Here is a 25,341-nt window from a genome sequence, read left to right on the forward strand (position 1 = left end):
AGAGACTTGGAAAGTCCATACTAGAATCAATAGATTCGACCATTGATTGCAATCAACTCGATGTAGCACCACATGAAACAACGCAAGATCAGTCATCACCGGGAAGTTCTTCCGTGTTGAACTAACACTTATGACGCCACGGGCTCGCGCTCGATCGCGAGCTAGATAAACCATACTTACTTTTTTCCCACCCCAATCTCCCCCCTTTAATGCGTACCAAACTCTGCCCCTCCCTCAAAAAGCAAAAGGAGTTTCACTTGAACATGCTGAATCGTCCTCGTGATCGCAATCGCGACCGCAATCTCAATCGCGACTACCGACGTCATACCATCTCCTTTTCCGTTGTGGTAGTGGCTGGTGGCTGGTGGCTGGCTGCATACGTACACAGACCTGCATATGCGACGGGCCGTCCCCGCCGCACCTTGCCGTGTTACCTTCCGTTTCCGCTTTGTTGAGACACCTCGGTATGGGTAGGCGGAGATAGAGCAATGGAAATACGCTGTTGTGCTTTGGGTGTAGCAGAAGAAGAGGTGGTGATGTGTGCGCGTAGACGAAGATCACCAGGTTTATGGACTTGGTCGACGCTGCGGCTGACTGTCAGCGTATGCCTGCCGACTTCACCGTGGTGGACGAGGACACCGCTGTACACTCCAGTACCATGTATCCAGCTTTCTATCTGGGAAGATGCTGTCAATGGTAGGTAAGGAATGACTGCCATACACATGCACGCTGAAGATCACGAGTAGGACCGATGGAGATCTTTCGGAGGCGAGAGAAAGATCTGATTAGGGAAGATGCTTGTAAGTACGTGAAGACGTGGCTAGTGCACTTGGTCGTGAACGCAAGAAGGGTTCATGGCAGTGGCGGGAGTGATGCGTTGGCTAGTCGAGGGTGGTCGAGTAGGCGAGTGACGCAGTGGCGTTGCGTGTCCTGTGGAGCGGATCACGCAATCGTCAAAGGCTGGCCCGAGGCTGGTAGATTGATTTCACAGGGTCAGGCATGGAGATGGGAGAGCGGAGACGTAGTGTGGTGTTTTTGCAGTCTGGTGCCGCGACGGAGGCAGGCAAGCGAGCAGCTTTCATTGATGGTAGGGAGGTGGCTAACTAATGGTACATAGGAGATGCGCGTTCGGCACCGCCGCAATCGCTTTGTTGATAGTAGATAATAGAGAAAAAACAAGCCAGGTGGTATCGAACTCCTTCCCATGAGCCATGTGCGTGGGTAGACGCGAGGCAAGAAACGTACAATGACTAGCCATCCTGGGCTATATGTCCTATTACATATTACAACGGGTTGTGTGTGAATTTGCTGGAAAAGTCAAGATAGTGAGATGAGAGTACGCAAGGAGAATGCAGGTAGAAAACGGGACGCAAAGAGAAGAGTTGAAACAGGGCCAGTTGATCGCTCAAAAACTATTCTACCCACCTCCCATGTTGTTACCAAGTTTATCCCAAGAAAACATGGTTTGCCGCCCTTCCTTCACCCCAGCCTTCCCTTTTAACCAACAAGGATATATAGTAGAGGAGATAAAAGCTGACGGTATGATGTAGTCGCCAAATGCTCAAATTGGGGGGTATCCGCCGATGAAATGAAGCACATAGAGAAAAAAGCTCGGTCTAGTATAGTACGGGATAGCGCCAGCAAGGCGCGCCAAAGAGAATCTGAAACAGAAGCAAGGTGTACACTGGGTTTTCCCAAACACGGACAATCCCTGCAGTAACACCCAAGTAACTTGATGACAAGGTATCGACAATTTCCCACGAAATGAACAGACGACAATCTCGCGTCGATCCGCCACAAGTATGATGTATGATGCCGCCCGAGATGATGATTCAAAAAAAGAAAATATGTGGTGGTGGTACAGAGCGAATGTGGAGGTGATATTGGAAAACGACAACGTTAACGTTGTGAGATGATAAACGATGGTGGTTGCGCAAAAGGACGATGATGTGGTATGACGCCGGTAACACCGTCCCAGGAAGTGCGCTTTGCTTTTGAGGGCTTTGCAGCGCGTCGCGTCTGTGTCTATCTTTCTGTAATCGTGCACCGTTCCAGACGGGAGAGCTCAATGTCGTACGGTCGTATAGGGAGCGACAAAGAGCGGGTGCGGTGACCCAAATTACAATTATATGGATGCAAGAGCATGCAACGAAGGCAAGGCGAAAAGAAGTATGGGTCCCGCGATGTTGGATATCATCGGTGTCGGGTCTGTGCTGCCATGAGGCTGGCAGCCACACTTGAAGCCCAGTCTGAGCCGTCATCGGGTGGTGTGGGCCACTTGGAAACAGGTTGCTCGTTCTTGCTCTGATGTTGAGAGATGTCCATAGGCTTGCTGGGTGTCATGTAGTCAGACTGTCCGAAACCCACGCTGTTACGGTTCGCTGATGGCGATGGTGTCAGGTAGGATGCCGCAGGACCACGTGGTCCTTGAGGTTTCGGGTTGTCCAGCTTCTTTGCAGCCTTTGTGGCGGATGCCAGAACTTCGCTGAGCAGTTCCTCTTCCTCATTAGGCGTCTCGTACCTATTTGATGGGTTCGATTTGTTCTGCATCGCGCGTCGTGTCCTGCTGGAGATCGGTGCATTGGGTGCGTTCTCAGAGTTCCGGGGCTCGGGACCGTGGGGCACTGAGTGGTGGCGTTTGAGCATTGGGTTAGTTGCAACACGCGAGCTCTTCGTTGAGGCTGTCTGTTGGGAGTGCGCTTCAACACTGTCCCTGACGTGTTGCAATGCCTTGTCTAGCTCAGAGAAGTCTGAGGTAGAACCAGACGCTGCGCCTTGTGACTGGTCCATCACCAATGATTGCCTAGCGCTAGTGGCAGCCCATGGTGCACATCCAGCGTTGGCCTCGATATCGTCAGAGTTCGGCGACATGGGAGTCTGGTAACGCCCAGAAAGGCGTCGAGCACGTTTCCGCAGGTGTGAGAAGAAACCTTCCTTCTGTCCGTTTGAGGGTGAAGTGACTTCTGATTGACCATTCAATGCTCTTTCGGCTTCTTGTCGATGCACGTCTGCGTAGTGGTTGCCATGTGATGCGTGAGAGAGTTGTCGTCCAATCTTGCCGGCAGCTTGCTCTCCATTGGTAGCACGTACATTGGCTTGCGCAGTGACTTCCGCCGATAATGGTGAGATCGGCTTGATGGAGGGTAGAATGGGTATGGGAGCTCCATTGTTCGAAGTCCCATTCGTCCACGTAGCTCGCTTGGTAGCTGCAGGACGCTGCTTGGTCGACCCACTCGCATCGCCAGAGTTGGCCTGGGCTGGAGATGGTCGAGGTGACAACGGCTGCTGTGTGGTGTGTTGCGGGACTGCTGGTGCGCTCTCACGTGCGACCAATGATCGACGGAGCCACGATGAGGTCTTCGATGTGAGCTTGGGCGATGCGTCTGGGGAGTTGGTGCCGGAGAGTTCGGATCCTTTGCGACCCAATAACCTAGAAGATGAGGACTTCAGTCGTAGAGGGTCTACGGCGTCTTGGAAGTACTCGTGGTCGAGTGCTTGTCGGGAAGTAGGCCTGGCACGAGGGTCCCAAAGCAGGCACCATGTGACGAACTGTGCCAAGCTGGCAGGCCATTGTGGCGATGGCAGGATAGTGTCTATCGAGTGAGGGGCCATCTACATGACCGTTAGCTGGAGATGAAGATCATGGTTTCCGCGTGACTTACCTTGGGGAACGAGAAGCCCAGCTTCTGTGCTAACCGGACACCGTCTTTCCACTCACCACCACCGACGCGTTGGCCGTGCTTGTTGACCCAACCTCCGGGGCTGCCCATGATTTCGCACACCCTCCAGACCTGGTCAACCTCGTTTCCACCAGGGAAGAGGGGCTTCAAGGTTGCAATCTCGACAGCCATGGCACCAACTGCCCAAATGTCGACTGGCGCTGAGTATTGACCGGCACGTAGGAGCACTTCCGGGGCGCGGTACCATCGGGTCGAAACGTACGTGGTGTAGGGGAGCTTGGAGTGGGTCTCTCTGGCAAGACCAAAGTCGGCGATCTTGATTGTGTAAGCTGGGGGTGTTGAAGGAGGGGTCATCATTGCTGAGTAGCGGCGGAAGGGATGCGATGTGTCGTTCTGTTGCGATGTCGAAACGAGGATATTCTCTGGCTTGATGTCGCGGTGGAAGAACTCGCGGTCGTGGATGTGCTCCAGTCCGGACATTATCTGGAAGAGGATGCTCTTTACACTGTGCGCGTCCATTGGCTTGTGGTCCCGGGCCTTCATGAGTTGGTACAGGTTGCCGTCCATGAACTCCATGGCAATGTGAAGCCTTCGGCTGTAGGGGTCCAGGAAGATATCCAGAGCCGGTACCAGATGAGGATGCGGTGGTAGCGACCGGAGGAAGATGACCTCTCGCAGCTCAAGACAGCTCGAGAATGAGTCAAACGTCTTCTTCATGGTCTTGATCGCGACCTATGACGCGTCAGTTGACTCGATATCTTAGCTCCTGTGGAACGTTGTACGTACCAGAGTACCACGACGAGCGATGTGAGATCCCGCAGTTCGAACGCGTGCGAGCGCGACGCTGCCGAAGCTGCCGTCGCCAATCTCCTTCATCACCTCATACCTCTCCTCAAGAGAGGCCCAGCCATGTGGCTGTGCTTGTGATTCTGGATGCATATTGATGTGAATGTACCCTTTTGAGTTGAAGATCTGTTATAGCAGATGCTCCCAATGGGAAGGACTGTGGTGGTTAGAGGAGGCATGATGATGGAGCAGTGATGAGGCTTACCAATGATGAAGTCCTTGGGCGATGATGCTCGATTCTCGAGGGTCCTTTAGTTCATCTCATGTGAAGATTCGCGTTGCAGAAGGTGGTAGTGGTAGGTAGACGTCAGGGGAGGTGTAGTTGAGAGCGGAGGGGGAGGGGGAGTTCAGTGCGTATCGAGGGTTTGAGATGCGATAGGAGCGTGTAGTAAGGGTCCAGGTTGATGCAGGTGCGGGAATGTCGAGAAAATGAGAGACGACGGTTGGGAGGGCGTGTGGAGTCAAGCCCAGGACCACGGTAGACGGGTAGTATTCCGCAGGTTAGGATGTTCTAGTGAGGTTGAAAGAGGAATGACTCTGTGACCATAGCGCAGGTGGCTTAATGATCGGGCTGGGAGATTTGAGCGTGCCTGTGCGCTCGGGGGAGTAGGGATGTGGACTTCCGAATGGTGCGAGGAGATGGTGAAAGCTGGCCAGGTCCAGTGATGCGGCTTGGTGAGTAGAAGATGGAGCGATCTAGCGGGAGCGAGATGTGATGGAGGTCAGAGCCACACGAACGAAAACACGCCGGCTTTAGGAGGGTGCTGTGATTGATGGACGGCGCGTGTAATGAGAGACAGCAAGGGGTGCGGTACTGGGTCTTTGCACGAGTCGGCGGGCTAGCCCAAGAGATTAGAGTGGAAGCGGCGCTCGGGGAGCGTTGTGAGTCGTAACAATGAAGATCGGGCGGCCCAGACGGGACAAGCGCGGTCAGAGGGCCAGCAGTCGGCCTGTTGCTATGGTGAGAGCGGTCGCTGCTGCGTGCGTTGGCAGCGAGGCGGGTGCTGGGCGGAGAGAGGCAAAGACGGCTTAGTTAGCAGCGCGTGGGCGAAACACGATGCGCAGCGACAAGACGTGGTGGGGGAGGCGAGAGCAGGTGCAGAGCGGTCAGCGCAGGAAGCATGGCGACGCGATTGTTTTTGGGGGAGATGCGAGTGTGGCGCTGGGGGGTGGAGTGAATAGGCGCGAAATGAGCACCGGGGGCTGACAGTCAAGGCTCGGGGCGAGTGGTGAAGGACGGCGCGAAGGTGGTTCCAAGCTTAGCAGGAAGGAGCGTTCGGCTGCCCGGAGCGGTTAGCGCCCAACTGTCGGGCAGCCCATGGCACGTATTTGTTGCAAGATGTTTTTTGTCGGCGCCCTTCATTGGGCCCCCTGCGCTGACTTTTGCTGCCATTCTGCCTTTATGCCCCCCACGTGACGTGACGTGCAGACGAGAGCCATTTTGGTCCTGCGCGCATACATGTGCATTAGCCATGCACGCGTCTTATGTACGGCCACGACTAATTCACCGCGCGCGACATAGCCTCACCTCTGTACAGCGCACACACCGCAAAGCCACTCTCAGAATATCCTCACTCAAGTAGCTGCGCTCTGCCTGCCCTCGCGCCGCCTGCCCTGCGCTGCTGCCCCCTGGGTGCCGGCAGCCCTCCTGCAACCAGCCCTCGATCCCAAGGGAGCGTCAGGAACGTCACAGGCACAAGCAAGCATCAAGCTGTCATTTCGCTGCGGCCCACGTTTCCACCCCTTTCATCCTCGCTCCGGCGCCGGTTCCTGATTTGTGGCAGGTTCCTGGATGGCCGTCATGCAGCCTTATTCCATTGGCCGTCAGGGGCTTAGCGCGTGCCGCCATTGGCAGAGTCCGCCGTGGGCACCCGTCAACGTGGTTTCGCTGTCGAGGCGTGCCTCTAGCCTCCCGCGGCACCACGGAACAACGACGGCGAGATAGACCGTCAGGCTCATCCCCTGCTCGAGTCAGTAGCGTAGTGAAAGGACCGTCCTTGATGCGCTCGCGATTTGCTCCTCCACAGCGATGGACGCGGCTGCCAAACATGGAAACAGAGACAGGATTCTGAGCGGCTGCGTCACAAGGCATCATCGATAAAGTATGATCTCAAGCGTCTTCGAGAACGATGCAGGGCGCGGCGCGTTGTGGAGTGCCCGACGCGTCGTGTAACCTCCTGTGATCGACCAAACGGCAGCGAGCGCAAGGCCCAACTCTATTCTGCGCGGGAACCTTTGCGGAGGTGCGGCAAAGTTGCTTTTGCCCATCAATAGACCGCGCCTCATTCGAGCCTCGAGAGAGTTTGCACGAGTAAAGCAGACTTTCGACGGCCACTGCAAGCTGGCCGCTCCCTCCCGACGCGCGCAATTCCGTCGTTCATCCTGTCAGTCCCTGCGCTATCGGCGACGGACCCTGAATGTCACCCAAGAACTGCAGTCCATGCGCACTCGACGATGGTTTCGTCTTTTGCTGGGCGAGCTGTTGGGCCCAGGGACCATCAAGATTTACGACGGGGCCCTCATTCTTCCAGAATCTTTCTCCCGTGTTGAGATCATGTCACAGGCTATCCGAGTAGATTGCCGGCCCACCCTGAATGCTGCCTGATGCCAGATGGGCACAGAATCTCCGACACGAGCTCTCCTATTCCGAATTTTCACCTCGATCGCCCATCACCTCAGAGACGTGCGACCAAGTCTGACTAGCACGCTTTATTGACGACCATCTTTTTCTCTATTCAAACTCCCATAATTCTTGTGCGCGGCAGTATCACCAGGCCAACAATAGTCGGCCATGTCATCTGGCAACCTCCGTGTTATGAGTGCGCATTCAGGCAGTTGTGAAATCCCAATACCCAGCCAATCGTGCACCCATCCCCAGTAGCCCAACAAGCTTACACCAGAGACGAGTACGGTGCACTGCAAGTCATACTCCGTACCCTATCCGGTGCGCATACCGAAATGTCATCAGTCTGAACACCGCATTCGTCCCCCACTCCGCATCGGTAGGCGCTGCAACGCTCATCGTTATCAGCCCTCCCGAGCACCACCCACCTGCAACAACAGCCGGGACGTCAAAGACCCACGCGACACGGCACGAACATAGGAGGCATCCTACCTCAGGGCAGCCCGTGTCCGTTTGCGTCACCCGTGAACAACGTCGTGCTATTGTGCTCCTCTGTGAAAACCGGTTCTCCTTGCGCACCCGACCTAAACGACCTGGTTCCTGGGGCCGTTCTGCAACGCCGACTTGGCCAAAACGACGGGCGCTGACACAGGAGAGAGATGGCATCGCTCGATCGCGGCACACTTGCTTTGTTTCAGCTGCCATGCCTCTTGTCAAAAGCATCTTTGTCTCGGAAGAAGTAAGGAGACAGACGTTGGAGAAGAAACGTGCTAGCGCAACGGTAGCTGAGCCTCGAGCCAACCGTTCTCCCGATTACGATAGAACAATCTGTCGTTGCTTCATGCTGTGGCGCTGGCTGCTGCACGACGACGTAGGTGGTACTGGACCTTGAAGTCAGGTTGCGCAGTCATATTTGTCTTTATTGATTTCGTTGCGTTGAAACAGCCACTCACGTTTCGCAACATCTCAGCTACCGTCCTGTACATCAGCAGCGCGCTCAGCTGACAATGCCAGCTTTCGGCGAATGCCAGAGTTCAGCCGGCCAACGAGCCTCTTGTTGCCCATATAATCGCCGATTTTATCAATCTCGCCATCTCAGGGTCTCTGCAGTGTACGGATCACCACTGCCTCCCCGCTTTCCGAACGTTGCCTATCGGCATCTCTCATCGGAGACATCCAACGTCAGCTCCACGGACTCCGCAAGGCTTCGGTCCGAAGCAGACACAGGACATGTAAATCTTTGCGAGTGAACTACCGTTGTTGCGATCGCAATTTGGCCCTCGGTCCATCGAGCTAGTGTTTACGTGAGCTGAGCAACAGACGACCTGTGTACAGCAGAACCACCGATGTATCCCCCGCAAAGCTGTGCATATCCTCTACATGAGATACTGCCCGTTCCGTAGATCTACCGTCACCTGCTTCATCTCCCCTCCAACGTGAACAACTCATACGCTATGTAGCTCTCATCACATTCACATGCGGTCTCGTGACTGAAGGTACAGCGCACAACACCAATAAAGTCAAACAACCCTCTCCCTCAGCTCCCATATCAAACTTTGTCATCACCCCGCCTCATCAATACATGCACGTCTTAGTCGTGTCTCTCGATGCGAGGACGCCACAGACCGAGAAACATGCACACCCCACACTACACGCACCACGTCATCTCACACCAATACTCTAGAGCGTCAAAACTAAACCTCTTTCTCATAAGACAAGACGAGACAACACAGCACAGAGACAGCACAATACGAGACAACGCAATCTACTGTTTCATCAACACCAGAATAGGCTTTCTCCAATGCATCACCCGCGTGACTTACTTCAAAAATCCAAACACTCTATCTTAATCCCGAGGTCGCTCGCAACAGAGACAACATCGTCGACATCGTGAAAACCCAGCAAACCGTGCACCCATCTGATAGTGATATCTAGTGCTGATAGAGACGACCCCAACCTCCACCCGGCCTCAGCTTTTTCCCCGCTTCACCAACGCAAACTCTGAACAAGTGCGAAAATCTTTGGTTGCTCGGGAGATAAACAGATACTACTGCAAGCAATTCACACCGGCGAGAAGGGGAAAACAACAGGTGGGTACCTGCAGAGCTAAGCTCTTTCTTGCAGCGATTTTGACAACAGCGGACATCCTGTCCCTTGACCGCCATTTCATGCAGGTGTCGCGTATCGCATGCGCGTTTAACTGCGAACCAGACCCAATGTGGTTTGCATAGACGCACCCAAGACCCACGATGCTGGTAGATGCCGGTACAGGGAATCTGGTCTCGGGGAGCTGGCGGGTGCGGGCGAGTGAACATGTTGAGGTACACCGGATGGTATGCGGTGAGAAAAGCGGTCACCGTGGGCCGTTAGAATCTATGCACTCATCCAAGGATCATCATTCCAAAACCATCACATTTGAAACATTGCGCCATCACGGTCAAGTTGAAGAGAATCAAATCTGGTTCATAAACGATTGCATTGACTATATACACCTCCAGCATCGCAAAGGTGCTCAACATCGACCAACTGGGATGATTTACTGTCCATGGTTAGCCAACAAGTCCAACACATGTGTGAGATAAAGCGACAGAAGTAACGTGTAGGGATCAGTTCTCCAAGGTGATTTTATCTTCAATGTAATTAAGAAAGAACACAGCGAATCATGTTGTTCATCATACGGGGGTGGCGAGCGAGTTGGGATGTGATCGAACTTACCGAGAGATGCAGCATGAAAGACATGTGAGGGTGAGAGTGTAACTGGTGTCGAGATGTCAGCGTACGTCCAAAGAGACATGCGACATCCGTGATTGAATGGAAAAGTACGAGTCCATCAAGAATCAGCCTGCTTCATGTTAGCGAATGTTCGGAGTGTAGATTACTTGGATCCAGACTTACCTCATTAAATCAGATTGTGTTTGTCGTGATCAGTAAGACGGACGCTCGTTACAACGCCGCCTCTCACACAGCGTGAATATCATAATCATCATTATAATGATGGACCGACTGCTGGAGAAGAGAGTTTGCCATACCTGCGGAGGCTGTTAGTTGAACAGTCCGCAAAGAAGCATCGCAATGTGTGGTGTGTAAAGGCGATCAGAGATGCTGTTATCAACAAGTAAAGCCTCTTCCGAACACCCACAGGTTTGTACGCCTGCTTTTGATGGATGCCGGTCAAGGCATACGTTATGTCCGCCCGACGCATCAGGGTTTCATCAGGAAGCCAGGTGTATTCGGGGGGAGGGAGGGATCGTGTGTGGGAGTGTGTACCTGCGAGGATCAATGTTAGCACGTTGATCGCAAAGAAATTTTGCAAATATGCGATAGCATTGAGCAGGATCAGACAAGGCTGAAACTAAAAGCAAGGGTGTCGACATTGTATATTCAGGTCGAGGAATGCCTTTCCGTGTCGTGTTTTCATCACTCTGCGGAGGGGGGATGGGAGTAGTGGTGAAGTCTTACCTTTGAAGAGATTGAGTAGAGAGGAAGAAGCCAAGCGCGATATGAATCGCAACACTGAAGCTTTGTTAGCAGCTATTCAAGATGAATGTTCTGATAATGCCGCTGCGCTTGAGTGCATCATTGTAATTCTAGAGTTGTGTAGTCCTTCACGGTGCTGTAGGATTTGGATTGTTCGTATGTGATAATCTTCTGCAGGAGTCGCGAAGCTGGAAAAGGCTTACCTGGTATCTAGAGCATACGCGATGGCTGCGTTAGAATTGATCAAGGCGCTTGAATGAAAGCGCGCGCATTGTAAAGCGCGATGTGGTGCTGATGATGAGAATGATGTAGAGAACGGTTTTGAGCTCCAGAAATTTTAGCTTGAGCCTCGGCGCCGAGCCTCCGTAGCGCGCTTATGTAACCAGCCCCGCTCATCCAGCCCCCCAATCCACAGCGATGGAAGTGCAGTGTATTCGGCATCAACTACTTCGCGTGAGATTTTTGCAAGACATGCTTCAACAGAAATACAGTTTGTCGTACAAAGACAGTTATGTCGCAACGCGAATTGACCGGGCTCTCTCATGCGGTCATCCAACTTCACAGCCTTTGGAGTAATTTCTCTAGGCTCTCTACTGCTCTAAACTCGAGCATCAGGATGATATGTCCAACCTTCAAGACCTTTACGCTCTAGATCGCTCTACATATACTTACTGCTGCCATGTGACTGGAAAGTACCTGCCGCAAACGCATATCGAGGGAAAAGGACTGGTCGCGCACGTCATGCACCATTTGCAGACAACATGAGCTTCAAATATCAGAGATATACTCTATGTCTCGGTAGGTGTTCAAAGTAAGAGAGGCGCAAGGTTCAAAGAGCACGAATCATCCCGAATTACACAGCACATCGGTATCATCGAGTAGGAAGGCGCAGGGGAGCACCAGATCGTACTTGAAAAGTCCACTCTTTTGTCAACCTTGGAAGTTGAGGGAGTGGGCGAACGATTACTATCATGTCCTCTGGTGAAGGGCACACATCATTAAGATAAATGCATAAGCCGTGGGGTATCTTTAAAAAGGTGTCCAAGTCTGGTGTAGCCCTCTACCGTATCAAAAAGGTCGTAAAATAAGAGTATACAACGTATCCTCGGCCAGGGCAGACATCAAAGAAGACCCAATGCGAATCAATCTCTTACTTCGAAGACTGCCCAGGTGGTCATGGTGCATTTCTTCAAGTAGTAGGTTTGAGAATATACGTACCTCACCTACACAGTCCCCACTCCCGTCCAAATCTTACCAAACACCAGGCATAGATACGTTGAACATCCTGTCCAATGCCTCGAACACCTCATGCAAATATCTTCCCAAGCAACAAGCCCTAACACACCTCCAGCCCAGCAAACCCTTCGAACCACCCATAGCACCATCCATAACTCAAATGCACATCTTCCTCCCTTACCAAACTCCCCAACACAAATGCAGCCCTCAAATACACCCACGCCGCACCTTCATAACTCACACATCTACACAATCCAACACAAGCGAACCGTGCGAAAATCCAACTCCCCCGTACTCGCCCGCGTAAATCCTTCACAGCACAACAACAAACAATACACGATCCCGCACCAACACCCCATCGCATCCATCGCGTCCGCGCCGCTACCATTACTAGTCACCCACCCAGGTACCACGCCGCACAAATTGCGGCACAGAAATACGCGGCAGGTACATGACATGATTACTCATATACCGAAGGATGGCCGGGGCGGCACAGGCACCATGCACTAATGTGGAAAGTAGGGAGGAAGAGGCACGGTAAACCTTAGCGGCGAGGCCACTTCGATCCTACGCAAATCGCGATCTCCTGCGTTTAGGGCTGGGACGCGAAATTACGCGTCCGTCGTCATAACTGTGACGAAGGGGTTTCGCGATTTTGTGATGGTGTGATGGGAGTGCAGGTGTTGAGGGTCATGTGATATGATATGTCAAGGGCTTGCTTGCTATAGCATTTCCACCATGTCGGTTCTATAGATCAAGGGAGGCGAGACGAGGTGGGGTGATGCATTGTTTGTACGATCAACGTCAAAGGAGGCACAACGGCGAAGTCATGTTTATGTAGAACGAAGGCATGATATTTTGTTGTCCCTTGGATCATCCATCAGAAAAAAAACCTCCCTCTCACATATATCCCATTTCATCTGCCCGTCCCACAGAAGAGAAATAAAAAGCCCGAATTAGGAACAAGAAAGGTAGAAAGAAATGGAAATTGTTCATCGTTTCGCCCTCTCTCTTTCGCTATGCACGCACCAAAGCAATTTCAACGTACAATCCAGATGGCCTCTCTTCGGTTCCGGCTCTGACTAATTGTGGTCCATCCAAGCTGCCAACTGCCGTAAAATATACATTAGGAAAAAAAAAGTAATGTGGCTTGAAGTGAAGAAGAAGTGAAAAGGGGGGTATGGGGCATGCAAACATAAAGCCAAGAAAGAAGAGAGAGGCACCAAGCAAAGGGTTCCCCTCAGTGTCCAACCGGCCATGACCGCGTCCAACGGTAAATGTGTGCTAGAGATGCGAGCATTGCAAATCGTTGAAAGCATAAAGACATGTCGAAAACAAAACATGCTCCAGAAAGCGTCGAACTATGTAGAGCAGGTGTATCGGGGGTATGTAGCGCGGTATGTAAAGATCCCTTCCAGTGTACGCCGGTATAAGCAGATGACAATGAAGCAGATACATGAAGGTCAAAGATGTGGGTGGGTGGGTAGGCGGAGAAGCCTAGAAGCAGTTCAGAGTGCCCTTCTTCTTGCCCTTCTTTTGTGCGTTGTTGAGGGCGGCCATACGAGCTTCAAGGTGGGCGCGCTCGGCTTCAACGCGAAGGCGGGCGTTGCGCTCCTCTTCCACGGCTTGAAGAGAGTGGCGGGCTGCGCTGCGTTCCTTGCGCATCATGTTCAGCTCTTCCTCTAGGCCGGCGCACTTCTTCCTGAACTGATCCAGATCAGTCTTGGTCTTGGTGCTTGAAGCCTCGAGGTCGGTCAGAGCATCCTCAAGAGTAGCTGTAAGCTGCTTCTCAGCAAACAGGTGCTTCTCGATGGTACGGATGCGAGCCTCCTGGTCTTCGACCAACTGAGCGTGAGCAATGTCTTTGCTCTGATGGCGCGAAGTAGGAGGAGACGGCGCACTGGCCTGAGGTGGGGGGCTGCCAGGCGGAAGAGGTGGGAGAGGAATGGCGGGTGGTGGTGAGGGCAGAGATGTGTGTGCTGTGCTCTTGCGCGCGGTGGAGTTGTTCGAGTTGGATCGTTGAAGGTCTTCACGAGGATCAATAGAAGCACGGTTAGAGTTGCGCTTCGCGTCCACGAGTTGTGACTGGTCATGTTTAGCTGATTCCTCGAAGCCAAGAAGATGATGAGCTTACCTCTAATAACGCGATCTTGATGCGTGACTCTTGTACTTCCTTCTCGAGCTCCTCACCGTGGGTCATAGCGTCTTGCAGCTCGCGAGTGCGCTCGGTCTGGAGAGCCGACAGTCGGTTGTTGGCAGCCTCGTGCTGGTCCCAGTTCTGGTTGAGCTGATCCTCGAGCTCTTGCACGAGTCGGGCGCTCTTGTGCTCCTTCTCGCTGACCTTCTCGAGCTCCTTGATCGTCTCGGCGTTGATGAGCTCGAACTCCTTCAGGTTGCCCTTGAGCGTGCTGATGGTGTTGTTGGCTTCCGTAAGCTCCTTCCTGCGGGTCTCCAGCTCGGCCTGAGCCTCCTCCAGTTTGGTTGTGATGGACTTGCGTTCCTGGACCAATGCTTCGATGTGAGACTGAATGTTGCTGACATCCGTCTCCTCACCAAGGACAGTCGAAACGCCCTCAAGGAGCGTCGCCATCTCAGACTTGGCCTGAGAAAGATCCGCTTCAAGAGAAGAGGTTGTCTCTCGATGTGTCGTAAGCTCCGCTGTAAGCTTCTCGAGCTCAGCTGCATGTGACTTCTGGATAGAGTCCATACCCTGCTGATGGTAATCGATCGCCGCTTTGTGCTCATCGATTTGCCTCTCCAAATTGGTTACAAGGGATCGATGAGTGTCAAGCTCCTTCTCGGTGAGCGCTCGAGCTTCAGAGTCTTCCTCGATCTGTTGAAGGATGCTTGTGTGAGAGGCCTCAAGCTCAGCAAGGCGAGCAGCTTGGCTGACAGCCGTAGACTTGTGCTCATGGACCTCTGCTTCCAAAGTAGCGATTAGCTCGGAGTGCTTTGCCCTCTCCTGTTCTAGAGCAGCCTCAGACTCAGCGCCTCGGGTTTGCTCTATCTCAGATATGCGAAGAGCATGGTCGACCTCAAGACGTTGTTTGGCGGACTCTAGTTCACGAACAGTCTCGAGATGTCGCTGCTCCGAAGCTTTGGTAGCTTCGATAGCTTCTAGATGCTTAGACTGCCAGTGGGCTGCCTCATCGCTAAGCTGAGAGAGGTGGGTGTGGCGGGTAGCATCGTCTTCAGGTTCCTCCTCACCGTTGACAGTCCGCATGCCCTCAGGCGTCTGACGAGGTGACAGTAGATCATCAGATCGATTGACAGATGCCTTGAGAGACTCAATCTGTTCTTTGAGCTCCTGCTCGCGCTGGATGTGGGAGTTCTTCAACTCCTTGATATGCTCCTCGTTCTGCTTCATCTGATCCTGCATTGAAGCGACGATGGAGATATCCATAGGAGACCCGGCTTTCAAGCTGGAGCGCTCTTTTGTCAGGCCGCTGATCAATGTCATCTTGCCTTCCATCTCCTTGCGTACAGACTGCAATTCTGCCTCCAAGTCCTGCACACGCTCAGACCGTAGGTGGAGCTCGGACATGATGGTGTTGAGGTTGAGCTCGAAGTTTTGGATGCCGTCAGGGTCCTCGTCTAGCGTATCCAAAGCCATGTTACGGAGCGAGGCGAATGCGCGGTTAGAACGATCGTTCGCAAGGACTGCTTGGCTAGACTTGCGGCGGATCATGTGTAGGGATGGAGAAGATGGTCGGTTCGCCTGCATCTGGGCCTTTGTGACTTCCGACTTCAGTTCTTCCACGTAATCGAGTGTATCTTGATGTTCTTCTTGCAGCTGAGAGTAGCTGTGTTGAAGCTTCTCGATGCGCTCCTCCTTCTCGTTGTGAAGCAGCTTCAGGGCCTTCAGCTCCTGGACTAACACGGTCTCAGGAATGTGTTGCTCCTGGTTTGTGGAGTCGACTGATGCTCGTCGAGCCTTGGCCTCATCTTGGCCAACCTCTGTTTCATCATCTGGAATGCTGGTATTGCAAGCCTCTGCCAAGGCCAGTTCCGCAGACAATGTACGCGAGGAAGACAAGTCTTCTGTTGGGAGTCCATTAACGCCCGCTTCTGCCATGAAAGAGCTTGGCCGGGAGGAAGGCACTGATGTGATTCCGCGATGGCGCGCCTCGTCCACTGAGTCTTGGAGAGCGGCCAAAGTCCGCAAAGCCTCTTGGTACTTGCTGGCCAGCTTCTCGTAATCTTGAAGAGTTCCTTCGTGCTCCACGCGCAGGTCGAGCAGCTCTTGGGTCACCGTATCGAGCTTGTCGTTGACGAAGCGAGCTTGCGCGGGGCTGGAAGGCTCATCTCCGACGACTGAAGCAGCCTTGACAGCAAAACGATCTTTCTGCTCGTCCGTACCGTCATGTTTGGTGCTGGCTGTGAGTGGACGTTCACTGTCAGCCTCCTCAGGAATCGCATCCACGGGAGTGCCAAATTGGTGCATGCTCTCGCTCGTGACTCGCTTCTCAAGCTTGGGGCGCTTCTCAATGAAGGGGTCGCTAGGTGTCTTTGAATGGCCATTGGTGTAAGGCTCAACAGCATGCTCTTTGTCATCGAGCTCGTGAAGCAGGTTGTCTAACTTGGCGACGCTGCGTTGCCTCTCAACGACATGCTTGAGTCGCTCAATTTCACGGCTCATGATCTCAGTCTCCTGCTCATTCTCGGCCAGACGCTCTTCCAACGTGGAGATGTATTCTTCGCTGCTGGTTTCGTTCTCACGAAGCCTTTGCAACTTCTCGCGCAGTTCAGAGATGATGGTGTCGTTCTTCTCGATGCCATTCGCCGAGTTGTCGATCTGGCGCTCGAGCGACTGGACATACTCTTCGTTGTTCGCGTCCCGTTCCATTGCCTTCTGGATGCGCGATTGCAAGTGGTGGTTCTGGCTTTCGAGGATTGCGATACGGGTCTCCTTCTCCAGGAGGTCACTCTCGTTGTTGGACAGAGAGGAGCGTGTGTTGGAAAGGGAAGACTCAAGCGTCTGGATCGTCTTCTCGTATTCCAAGACTACCGATTCGACAGCCTCGGCGAATGAATTAGATCGCTTTAGTCTCTCAAGCGCAGAGTCACCAATAGCATCCTTTAGCATAGGCGTCTCCGTCTCGTTGTTGTCGCGGGCTTTGGTGATCTCGGAAATTAGCTTAGCGTGGCGGGCGCTCAGCGCATTGTAGTTCTCCTGAACGTCGAGCAACTGGTTCTGGAGCTCAGTCTCGCGCTCGTCCTGGCGCTCACGGCTCTCTTGAGGGTTTGCTTTCTTTCGATCCGTGCGCTCAGACAGTCGAATCTGGTCCCGTAGGAATTGTACTTCGGCCCGCAGCCGGTCGATGGCAGCCTGCTTATCACTGTCGTCATGGATCTGCTGGATTTGCGGCTTGACTTGGATAGCGCGGGCGCGCTGGGCATACTGGACGGTGTTCAAGGTTTCGCTTAAATGGAACTCGGCCGGGTTGACACAAGCAATCATGTAGGTGATGGCGTTGCCGCCAAGCGAGTCCTGCAGTAGGCGCGTGAGCCTAGAGTCGCGGTACGAGACGTAGCCGCCATGGGAACGTGCGGACAGCTGCGAGATGACCTTGCCCAAGCTCGCAAGCCCTGCATTGATGGAGATACCCTCCCGAGCCCGCTCGCCCTGCGCCCCGGTGTTCTTCAGCCTTTCGCTTCCCGCCAAATCCACAAAATGCAACTTGCTGTCGACTGTCACCCAGCTCTCGCTCGAGGAGCCCGACATCATCTCGATAGGGACGGATCGGCGCTTTTCGCGTGTCGGAGTAGGCGCGGCAGGTGACGACTTCTTCTGGACTAGGTTTAGACTGAAGACTGCGTGGGAGCGGGAAGATTTCGCGTTGACGGCCGTCGCGTCGGTTTGCCGGATTGCGGAGCCGAAGTTGAGCGCGCCTAGCATGTCGTCGACCGAGTTGATAGGAATCTGGGTCAGTCCCGTCAGGAGGATGCGGCCATCGCGATCCTCGCGGATGTTGACCTGTGGCCGCTCATTGACAGCCACGTGCTCGGGGATCAGCAGATCGCGAAGTTGCTCGTTGTAGATCTGCATCCGTCAGTTCTGGCCTGCGACGGCGGAAGGGCTTATCTTACCTCGACGTAGGTCGCCTTGAGCTGCCAGTTCCGATTGGCAGACGACGATGACGACGCCTTGGAGGCCATGTTGTGTATGCCCGACAGACGGCTTGGGACGCGGATTCCTGACGATGACGCGCGATTGCTAGTGCCCTCGAGTTTCTCGAAAAGCAACGCCGCAGCGCGGGGGATGATACCTGAGGAGTCAGTATCATGTTCTGACGTTTAATCATTTCAAGTTCAACATACCCATGACATCGTTGTCCGCCTGGTCGCGGGGGCCGGTGGTGCCCATGGTGTAGGACTTGCCCGCGCCAGACTGGCCGTATGCGAGGATGGAGACATTGTAGCCCTGGACGAAGGAGTTGACGCTGTCGGCGACGTATTCGAAGACGCCTTCCTGCTCAATGTCCTCGCCGAAGACGCGGTCAAAGACAAAGACCTTCTTGCCGCCGGGCGCATCTATCGTCAGGCTGGAGGGCGATGTGACGTGGCAGAGGGCGTTGCGGAAGCGCTGTGGGATGAGCTCGTAGCCCGGATCGCCGTGTTGCAGTGGTGGCCGCACGCGTACAGCTGCATTAGGCCGTGGTTAGCAGAAGTGTTTTATCGCGGACCCTGAGATGCACCTACCAACTTTGACGGCCGTCCTGCTGTCCTCATCAGAGGCCCTGCTCCCGCCCGGCTTGCTGCTCACGCTCATGCGACTGGAGCTGCGGTTCGGCCTAATCATCGCGCTCATGGGCCGCGGCACGCCGTTTGCGGGCGAGCCTGGTGGTGAGGTGGCCATGTGTGCGGCTACGGCAGCGCCGTTGTGGTCGTGTATGTGCGCCGGCCGTTGGGTGTGGTGTTGCAAATGCTTTTGCGGCGCCGTGTAGATCCAGCAGAGGGTGCAGTCGGCGGTGTCGAGGTGGCCTTCATCCGCGGGCTGGGGCTGGCGGTGGTGGGTGCGAGCGCTGGTTACCCGCCTGCAGTCGAGGTGGGAGAGGCACAAAAAGAAAGGCCAGGATAAAAATGAAGACGCGGATTATTTTGCTTGTGAAGGCCCTTTGAGAGCAAGCAGCACGCCCTCACTGCGGGTTACCAGCGCGCCAGATGCCCCTTAGCGTGTCCAGGGGCCGCCTCTAAGGACCCCAGCCAATTGATGCAGGTTGGCGCAGGTAGTGTGCCGTACCTGTGCTGACCTGTGCTGTATCGGCGTCTGTGTGCCTGGCTAAGACCCGTACCCAGATAACCTCGGCGTCAATCACCTGTAAGACTGCCTGAGCTGCCTAACCTCGAGTCAATTGCTCGCCGGTCCCACCCCAGCCGGGCGACGCTCTCTCTTCCCCTGCGTCCACCTGAGCAGCCCTTCAGCGTTGCAGCCCTGCCAGCCATTGGACCGCTGCGGGGGAATAATCATGTCTCAAACTTTGTTTCCATGTACTTTCCCCCCTGCTTCGAGCCCCTCTAGCTTTCACCATCTACTCCGGAGTAGACCTCCAGGGCTAGTCTTGCCTCACTAGCGATCGGCGGCCGTTCCTTCCAATTCTCCTTGTCCATCTCTGACCATCTCTAACCTGAACAAGGCGCCGCATCTTTGTCATGCCGCATGGAAGCTCGAGCATAGCACGCGCAATGCCTTTCATGCGTCGGCAGCCCGCTCCCGGCCTTGTCGTCCGCACCCAGCGTATGCGGCTGTAGATCCCTCAGCCTCATCTCACTTGCGAGGAAACAATTGCTTCCATTATGCCGCCTCGCGTCGCTGCGCCGGCCTTTCAGGTACAATTAATAGCGTGTTTCAGCGCTTGCCAATCCTACGCGAACTACCCGTCCCTGCTCTTGGCACAGGTGACGAAGCTGCAGCACCTCTGTGGAAACCGCAGTCAGAGAGGGGCATCGACTGCAAGACCGCCTCCACTACACGCGCAAAACTACCGAGCCCCTTGACCTTGCTCCTTTCCTGCAGACGCATCAAGCCACCGCCGCTGTGCGAGAGAACGTGATTGTTTCTAGCGCCCTCGACCAGCGCCATGTGGCTTTGGCTCGCCATCCACCACACCCCCTTTCTGCGAAATTGTCAAAACTCCTAAACCATCCATGAGTCTAGCATAGTCCCTCCCGCGGACGGTACCCTACTCCGGAATATATGCTCGCAATTCTCCTAGACGTCCGCTACCTGCTGGAACTTGCCATCAGACTACATAGACGCACTGTGCCTGAGTGATTCATGTCCACGCGCGCAGGCGCACTACGTCCCAACTAGGAAGTCCCATCGCCTAGACTCTCCCGCCACTTTTTATCCGTCTTTACATCAACAAGCATCATTGTACGTTAGATATATGCACCTCCAAGGTTGTAGCTGGGAATCAAACTTGAATGTGAAGCAAATGGTCCAAGACAGACAGCCTTGGAAGTTGTGACCCCCACGTGACCGGCAGCTGACGCCCTTCGAGACGAGGCGGCATGTCAATACTATGCGTGCTATCAACTGAGCACAACCTGCGTGCCTTCCTCAGCCAGTAAATGACCCCGCGATGAGCAACGTGTTGTGACTGTGCATCGTGCAACCTTGAAAATACTGAGACATGTCGTCATTATCTCCAACGTCGCTTCCTCATTGAGCGTCCATGCCTTATCTTCATATATTCCAACACTCACTTTGCTTCGCCCTGCCCGCCTCATTTCACTCGCCCAGAGAATGCTAACAGTGCAGACGGAGATGAGCGGAGATGCCAACCACTATGGTCCAGCGGCCTATCTTCGAGCGAGAGTCATAGCAACATCTCGAGCACATCCGCAGAATCTGCCGTCGCTACTGCCTTCCCACGGTAGTAACTGAGCCCCGAGCAGGCCGGCAATACAGTAAGTGCGATGATGCCCAACCGCTTGCATACTAATTTTGTTATCCACAATGTAATAGCAGCCGGCTATTATAGATACTAAATTCGCGACTACGGGACCCATATGCACGACATGCCTTGTTTCTTCGCGGATCATGACCCCACTGCGGAGTTTGTCGTCGATTGTTGGAGATAAGCCGGCTGCTATTGTCACCAATATCGTTGTGTATGACCCTACGCATCGAGCTCTACTCCGAGGTCATGAAACAGGTACTCATCCAGTACTATCCAGCACAAAAAGCGCGGCTGATGCCATTGTCTCTCGTCCTTTCCGCACTAGGACCGAAGGAAGATCAGGACCCACTATCGTTACAAGTTCCAAGTTGGTACACCCGAGCCACGAGTTCTTCAAGATACCATGGCTAGCTGCATACCGCCAACCCCGGTCCACCGTTCGTCTCAGAATCTGCAAAGCCGGCACGTGGCCGGGAAGTGGAGATGCTCGACGCAACTATGTCGTGAGCTCAAGACATGAAGGTAAGGCCGTTCTATACTCTGCTTGCCAGTTTTCGACGTTGCAAAGAGTGCGGGGTAATACCAACAATAAAGTTATCAGCGCTGTGTAGCTTTCCACTACTCCGAGACATTCACCGTCTTACACGTGCGCTACACGCGAGATGTCGGCTACTGCAGCCTGGCCCCACGTCGAACTTTATTTTGACTGCATTCGGACACCGAGTCAAGATTACCACCCGCCGTATTCGCTTCTCTTCCACTTCGCCACACATATTCTGTCCTTTTTTGACAAATTGTCATTCCATTACGGCCCGTTTCCAATGCACCCGAGCCGTTGACTCCGCTTTGTGGTCCTTCACTCACGGGAAACTGTTAGGGCCCGCGACGGGATGCGAGCAACCAATCGAGCATCTTCCAAACCGGGATGACAGCAACGGCTATCGGGTACGTCAAACTACGATCGACTATGAACTCAATCGAGCTCGGTTTCATGCGAGTAGACAGACCGTCGATTATCTGTAACGTCCGCTATAGCTACGCCGCCTACGTGGCCTTCTGACACTTTCAACGTCGAGCAAAATGTGGCATGAGGCTGTAACATCTGCTACACTACCAGCCGGTCAATACTTTCTAAAGTTAGCTCTTCTAGAACAAGCCACTTACATTCTTGGAGACGTCGGACACATCTCGGCTCGACCCGCCTAGAGACCTGACATTGCAGGACTACCCCCCTCAACATACTTCTCAAACCTCAACGGTAAAACCGTTGGATTCATAACCTTTTGCGGTTGCATGCAGCCAGAACAAGGCCGAGTTCTAGATTGATGCATGAACACAGGGAGTTATCCATCTTAGGCTGCGGCTGCGGATGCAATGTCGAAACCCTCCGCGCAGTGCGGTCAAATCTACTGCTACCAGGATCTGCTTACATCACTAGATGCGTACATCACGCTCTTTAGATTACTAAAAGATGTAAGAGATGCGCTACAAATTATACGTACACGTCGGAACCATGAATGCGACGACGACCTAGCATCACCGGCACCTTGACGATCGAAACCAACTTCAACATGCATACAACATCAGACCACCATATCGACAATGAACCAAATCTTTGCTTGCTATGGATACTACGTTTTCACCACCTGAATTGTCAGACATCGTTCAGGCCTGTCATCAGCACGAGCACGGACACACCACACCGTCCGCTTAAACTCCCGTCAACCGTCTCCATCCACCAACCCACGACCAAAATATCTCACATACCGTACCCACCTGCTCCAATCTCCAAATCTCCAAACCCTTTCTCCTTTAGCTTGCCTTTCGCAACCGCGTTCTCATGTCTGACCGTTTTTTTCCTGCTCCCCGTCGATCCAACGTTGGTTCCTGCCCAAAATGCACGCAAGCCAACGACGAGTCATGCAACTGCATCTCGCGTCTGCAGCCCGCTGAACGTGATCACACCGCTGCGTTCCCGCACAGCCGCAGTAGACTCGGTGCGAAGAGTATGATTACAGTAAGGTGTTGATATTTTATGCGAACCAATTCCTTTGCCGCGAGGTGCATGAAACATGTATAATTAATCGATTATTGCATAACGGTTTTATGTATTGTAGATCCGGGGTACTTGATCGAATGGGACGGCGATCGAAGGATATGGAAGTGGTTTTGGGATGATGGAAAGTGTAGGGTTGGACTGTTGTGTTGATGTGGGACTGTGATAAACGTTCGAATATGTTGCTTAATGTGCGTGCGACGATCAAAATATCGTAGAGCATGTAGCACAGCAGCTACAGAGTATCTGAGGATATCGTCTCACCAACCGAGCTTAGAAATTACAAGACACGACCATGCTCAATACTCTACAAAGTAAGGTTAGGGCCATCATGTCGAATACACTCCATTAACAAGTCACTGTAGCGCAACTTCTACTTCCCCCTACCTCATCGCTGGTTTCGAACGTCTTCTTCTAACAACAAGTTTCTCAAGACATCTGCAGCCGGATAAACCTGTGTAGTCTCCTGGCAACAACAACAAGACCAACAACATAACATATCCCGATAAGTGTCGAGATCTGCGAAAAATCTAGTCTGTTGGGCAGAGATGTCAACAACCAAGCCTATTGATCTAGAATGCTTGGCTTGGCTAGCAAGAGGGTTAGAAGCAAGAAGGCTTGATTGAGAGGCTTGAGTTGCTTACGCCCTAAGCCTCATTATATTGGACGACTTGTTAGCAACAGGGCTAAAGCATGAGAAAAACAAGGAAACGGCAATCTTTTCTTCCTGTTCTACTCTTCTCTGCTGGCAGCCCTATCCTTCCATTTATATCAAACAGTGAAGCAATCTGAACAGGTTCGCTGACGCCCACATTGATATAAGAAACAGAGTTTGTCAACTTTGAACGTATCGTAGGCTCCTAGGTTCTGCGATTTATCGTCTTTGTTATCTTCTCCCAGTAAACGTCTACACAAACTTGATCGGTATTATGCGAGGTCTTAAGCTAAGTTGATAGAGTTACTTGCTATAACTCAAGATCTCAAGCACGACCGGTAAGCACGATCGACATGAAAACCAAATCCCACACAGATCCACCTCATGCGGAGGATTTGCGAACCTTCCTTTTCTTTTTCGGGTTGTCGCCTCCTTCATCATGGCTGATAAGACGAGACCGATACAACTGGAAGATCCTGCCAGTGATAGGTATGGCCTTGATGTCATATTTCCAATTTCCGACAAACGTGCGGTATCCATAAGGCAAAGCTTCATTGATCTTTTCGATAGCCCAGATTGAAGTGTCGTTTGCGAAATCGACGTCTCCGTAGAGCTCCTCGAAGTCGACGACGAATTGGCGAACCGCAGTTGCCGTCCTTAGGTCGTCAAGAGAGCTGATCACTTCACATGCGCGGTCTGACAGGACTTCGTTTGGTGTCTGGTCGTTAATGTGGTTGATAACGGCCTTCAACGCGGATGCTGGTGAGTTGGCGTCTCTGACTTCCTTCCACACCGATGGTTCGATAGCAGCGTGGAGGAGGGCCAAAGCTGAGCGAGAGGCCACATCATGGTCCTTCCATTCTTGAAGGTGAGTGTTGTAAACGGCGAGGTGGTACTCCCAACCCTGCGGAATAAATTGCTCTTGTCCCTGGTCGGCGGCTTGTTGAGGGGCGAGGAAGGCGGGCGCAATGGGCTTCGTGACTACTCCAGCGTTGTCCTTGAAGTGTTCAGCGTATCCGTGGATTTTTGCAATGTCTTTGAAAGACTGGAACCAGTCTCTGAAGTTCTCGGGCCCAGAGAGCTTTGTGAAGTTGTCGCCCAGGGCGATGGTTGGATCGTTGATGGCGGCCATAGTTGACAGTGGTTGTGGTTTGGAGTGAGACTGCGGTGAACTTGTGCGCTTATAACCTGCTGTGGGTTGATATTAAATGACTTAGTCCCGTGACTATTGTTGCGAATGTGGTTAGTCGCGTGAGTATGACGAAAGTCCTGGCGGCGTCAAGCATACAGGTGGAGGTTCGATGGACTGACCATACTAGACGGGACGAGATGAAGTACCCTTGTAGACCGCTTTGGCAGACATACTGTGTAGACAGCGACCTGCTAACTTCAATACTTTTTTCTTTCAAGTAGAAGACAGATCAGGTTCGCAAATAACAAAGAGAGAGAGGTAATTTAGGTAGATCATATGTATTTCAGAACATAAGGAGAAAGTGGTATTATCCTAACAAAACAACAAATTACAAGCAGACATACACAAGAGCCATCTGCCCATCTGCCTAGCGCAATGGAAGAAAAAGACAGCCACCTTGGAGAATACAATCCTCCCAGAAAGCGCTTTTCCACCACTACCGATTCTTAGGCTCTGATACCCACATACTGGAGTTGCTTCCATCCATCCATCTTTGTTCGGGTATGATCCACAACGACGACAACAACTCTTCTCATTGAAACATAAGGAATGACCCAAAGTACACAAGGGGGGTCGTCGGACAAGGGGGTGTTCTCAAGGAGAGTAACGAAGTGCAAAGCAAGAAAATAGGGTCCCTAGCCGTTCAACGCCGGGGGTAGGTAACATGGTA

The 25,341-nt window shown here is 53.0% G+C and overlaps 3 protein-coding genes across 3 annotated transcripts; all 3 read right to left on the bottom strand.

Moving 5' to 3' along the window:
* Positions 1 to 2,193: 2,193 nt before the first annotated feature.
* On the bottom strand, positions 2,194 to 4,619 carry J4E88_003139 (uncharacterized protein; the record flags this gene model as incomplete). The annotated part of the gene is made up of 3 exons (XM_049396793.1): positions 2,194 to 3,612; positions 3,663 to 4,412; positions 4,467 to 4,619. The coding sequence occupies 3 exons, from the start codon at positions 4,617 to 4,619 to the stop codon at positions 2,194 to 2,196; spliced, it is 2,322 nt and encodes a 773-aa protein (XP_049257135.1).
* An 8,740-nt stretch (positions 4,620 to 13,359) lies between these two features.
* On the bottom strand, positions 13,360 to 18,721 carry J4E88_003140 (uncharacterized protein; the record flags this gene model as incomplete). The annotated part of the gene is made up of 5 exons (XM_049396794.1): positions 13,360 to 13,947; positions 13,997 to 17,905; positions 17,953 to 18,131; positions 18,184 to 18,507; positions 18,565 to 18,721. 5 exons carry the CDS (start codon positions 18,719 to 18,721, stop codon positions 13,360 to 13,362), a joined length of 5,157 nt encoding a protein of 1,718 aa, XP_049257136.1.
* Positions 18,722 to 23,861: 5,140 nt separating this feature from the next.
* Positions 23,862 to 24,611, bottom strand: J4E88_003141 (uncharacterized protein; the record flags this gene model as incomplete). The annotated part of the gene is made up of 1 exon (XM_049396795.1): positions 23,862 to 24,611. The coding sequence occupies one exon, from the start codon at positions 24,609 to 24,611 to the stop codon at positions 23,862 to 23,864; it is 750 nt and encodes a 249-aa protein (XP_049257137.1).
* Positions 24,612 to 25,341: the final 730 nt, after the last annotated feature.

Source organism: Alternaria novae-zelandiae (genome assembly GCF_023758075.1).
Source record: "Alternaria novae-zelandiae strain BMP 2774 chromosome Unknown scaffold_5, whole genome shotgun sequence".
NCBI classification, from domain to species: domain Eukaryota; kingdom Fungi; phylum Ascomycota; class Dothideomycetes; order Pleosporales; family Pleosporaceae; genus Alternaria; species Alternaria novae-zelandiae.